Source organism: Westerdykella ornata, assembly GCF_010094085.1.
Source record: "Westerdykella ornata strain CBS 379.55 unplaced genomic scaffold EI97scaffold_2, whole genome shotgun sequence".
NCBI lineage: Eukaryota > Fungi > Ascomycota > Dothideomycetes > Pleosporales > Sporormiaceae > Westerdykella > Westerdykella ornata.
Window position 1 is genome coordinate 3,579 of NW_022986852.1, and position 2,820 is coordinate 6,398.

At 54.0% G+C, this 2,820-nt stretch overlaps 1 protein-coding gene across 1 annotated transcript; it reads right to left on the reverse strand.

Moving 5' to 3' along the window:
* Window positions 1-1,855: 1,855 nt before the first annotated feature.
* Window positions 1,856-2,793, reverse strand: EI97DRAFT_454791 (P-loop containing nucleoside triphosphate hydrolase protein; the record flags this gene model as incomplete). The annotated part of the gene is made up of 2 exons (XM_033800576.1): window positions 1,856-1,883; window positions 2,006-2,793. 2 exons carry the CDS (start codon window positions 2,791-2,793, stop codon window positions 1,856-1,858), a joined length of 816 nt encoding a protein of 271 aa, XP_033657379.1.
* Window positions 2,794-2,820: the final 27 nt, after the last annotated feature.

A 2,820-nucleotide genomic window follows, 5' to 3' on the forward strand; every position in this document is an offset into this window, starting at 1 on the left:
CTACTGCTCTCCTCTCTGCTGTTCTCACTCTGTTTCCTGCTATTGCATTCCTACTCTCCTGCCTCCTATTCTGCTCGTCCTCCCTTGCCACCAATTTCTCCTCTCTCCTGCTGCTCTTATTATTGACTCTTACACTTCCCCCCTGCCTATCCCCCCCACACCCCTCCCACATGATTACTTCCACCATGATTACTTCCACCATCTCCTTGTTCTCTACCTTACCCCCATCACTTGTCTACTCCCACTTCTACTGTTGCTTCTCCTACTCCCATCTTATTGTGCTGTCTGTCCTGCTAACTCTATTGCTGTACCTTGTTTTCTATATTCTATACAAAACAAAATATAGTTATTGTATTTTGTATCCTTATATAATGTTATTACTTATCCCTCTATTGCATGCCACTGTCTTCTTACTTCTCTCTTCTGCTGCCTTCTCTGTTGCTCCCACTTGGTCGCCTGCTGCCTCTCTACTCCTGCCTCCCTTCATCCACTGCTACGTCTGCTACAATCTCACTCCCACCTATTGCCTCTCTCTCTTGCATGCCTCTCCTCCTACGGTCCCATTGCCCTATCTTCTGCTGCTCCTGCCCTACCGTCTGCCGCTCTTTTTACTCTCCTTCTTTCTCCTTGTCCCTTTTCTAACTCCTACATGTTACCTACTGCAATCTCTCTACTCTCTCCCTCGCTCCTACATCTACGGCACAGTCTCCTGCTGCACCTGCTTCATCTGCCACCTCCTTTCAACACTCTTCCTGCCTCCTCTCTTGCTATTGCTCTGTAATCTGCTACTGTCCTTCTACTCACTCTCATGCTACTTAGCACTTTTTACTTGCTCTTTTGCCCTGCTTTCACCGCTTCTGCTACTTCTCCTCCTGCCACATCTCCTCCTGCTGCCCTTCCTTTGCTGCTGACTCTCATACACCATCGCTAGCTGCTCTTACACCTACTGCTACAACAACTGCTGCCGCTATAACTGCTGCAAGTACCGCCACCGCTACATCCACTGTTCTTACGTCTGCTACCTTTGCACCTGCTGCTCTCACACATGCTAAGTACATCTCTAGTGATCCAAATTCAGCTACATCTATCTGCATCCTCCCCTCCTCCTTCATCCTATTCTAGCCATGCCTGCAGCACTCGAATAACAACCACCATCACATTGCTAAAGTATTCTCCCCACACCCGAACCCCGTGCCTCTTACCTAGCCAGACAGCATACTCCTGCCAGCCTCCACCTCTACCTCTGCCTCCACCTCCACCAAGCTGTCCATGATACCCGCACGCTCAGATGATTTCAACCCCTTCGTCTACCTCTGCAGCTGCTCTTGCCACCGGTATTACTACATTCGGCCATTGACACCGGTTGCTAATTGCTTCACCCGTCGCACAGTACTTCTGACTGACCCAGCACCACCGGCAGCTGTGACTGCCACCTCCATCACGCATCCCCCATCGAAACTGATCGAGCTCGAGTCCTGTTACGCCTGCGTACTCCGTGCATTGCATCGTCCTGTGCCCCTACCACCCACCTGTCCCTTTGTCTCCCAACACCCAGCACACCACACATCCCTCGTGGAGCTCGTCTATCACCTCCTGCACCTGCTGCCACTCCCAGCTCGCCTCCAGCTGTGAGTCCTGCCACTCACGAACCCCCTCGCCACACCGGTCGCACCCAGCGGATTCGATATCGTTGCATTCTACCCGCTTGCCATCCAAGTAGCTGCTCATCAGCCCTCGCCGGCACCCACTCCCGATGAGAAACATGCCCATTGCCTGTACGTCCAAGTCCTCACTCTTCCACTACATTGTACGCTCTACCTCGCCATGCTCTACAATAATAATTGAATCCACCCGCTCACCAGCTCGCCCCCCCAACCCACTCTCTTGCGCATAGTCAATCATGCTCCATGGCATCCCTACATGCAGTATCGAAACCACACTAGGGAAATCTACGCCTATCCCTAATGCCGACGTAGCTACAATCCAGCCCCCCTGCTTCACCCACAGCTCGAGCTGCTCGCCACGGTCTGGGTCACCCGCATGATAGTATCCGCACCCCAGCGCCTCCACCACGTCCTCACACTGCTGCTTGCTGCGGCAGTACACGACTCCCTTTTCTCTTCGATCGGCCAGCCGCTGCTGCTGCCGCCGGCAGATTGCCAGTGCCGTGTCCTGAGCCTTGCCACACTCACACCATGACACAAAGTAACGTGTATTCGGCCGCACTGTGCTCGCTCGAATGTACATCGCACACTGAATTAGCATGCTTGATGCCAGCTCGCCCTCCCGTGCCGGTGGAAGTGTCGCCGTGAGTAGCACCAGCAGGCACGGCAGCAGCCGCAGATTCTTCAGCAGTGCCAGCTTCGGCCGCCAGTCGCTCGACGTGAAGATGAGATGACATTCATCTACGACCACCCGTCGCAGCAGCCCCTTGCCACTGAGCATATTCGCATAGCCTAGAAAGTTACCATTGCTGATAGTGTTACCTGCCACGTCGGCACTGACGACGACAACAGCTGCCGGGTTGCTCTCCCCATGCTTCCACTCCATGCAGCGGATCCCGCACTTCTGTATATGGCCCACCAAGTCCTGAATTAATGTGCGATACGGCACGACGACTACCGTCACCCCACTGCCATCCATGCAAGCTGGCACCATGAACAGCAAGCTCTTGCCACCGCCTGTTGGAAGCACCACAACAAGCGGTGTCTGCCCATCAAGCACCGCGTGCAGTGCCTGCTCCTGCTCCACCGACTGGAAGCCAACCTCCTCTTGCCCAAGCACTTGCTGCATTGCCTTGCGGATCGCTTTCTCTCTCCT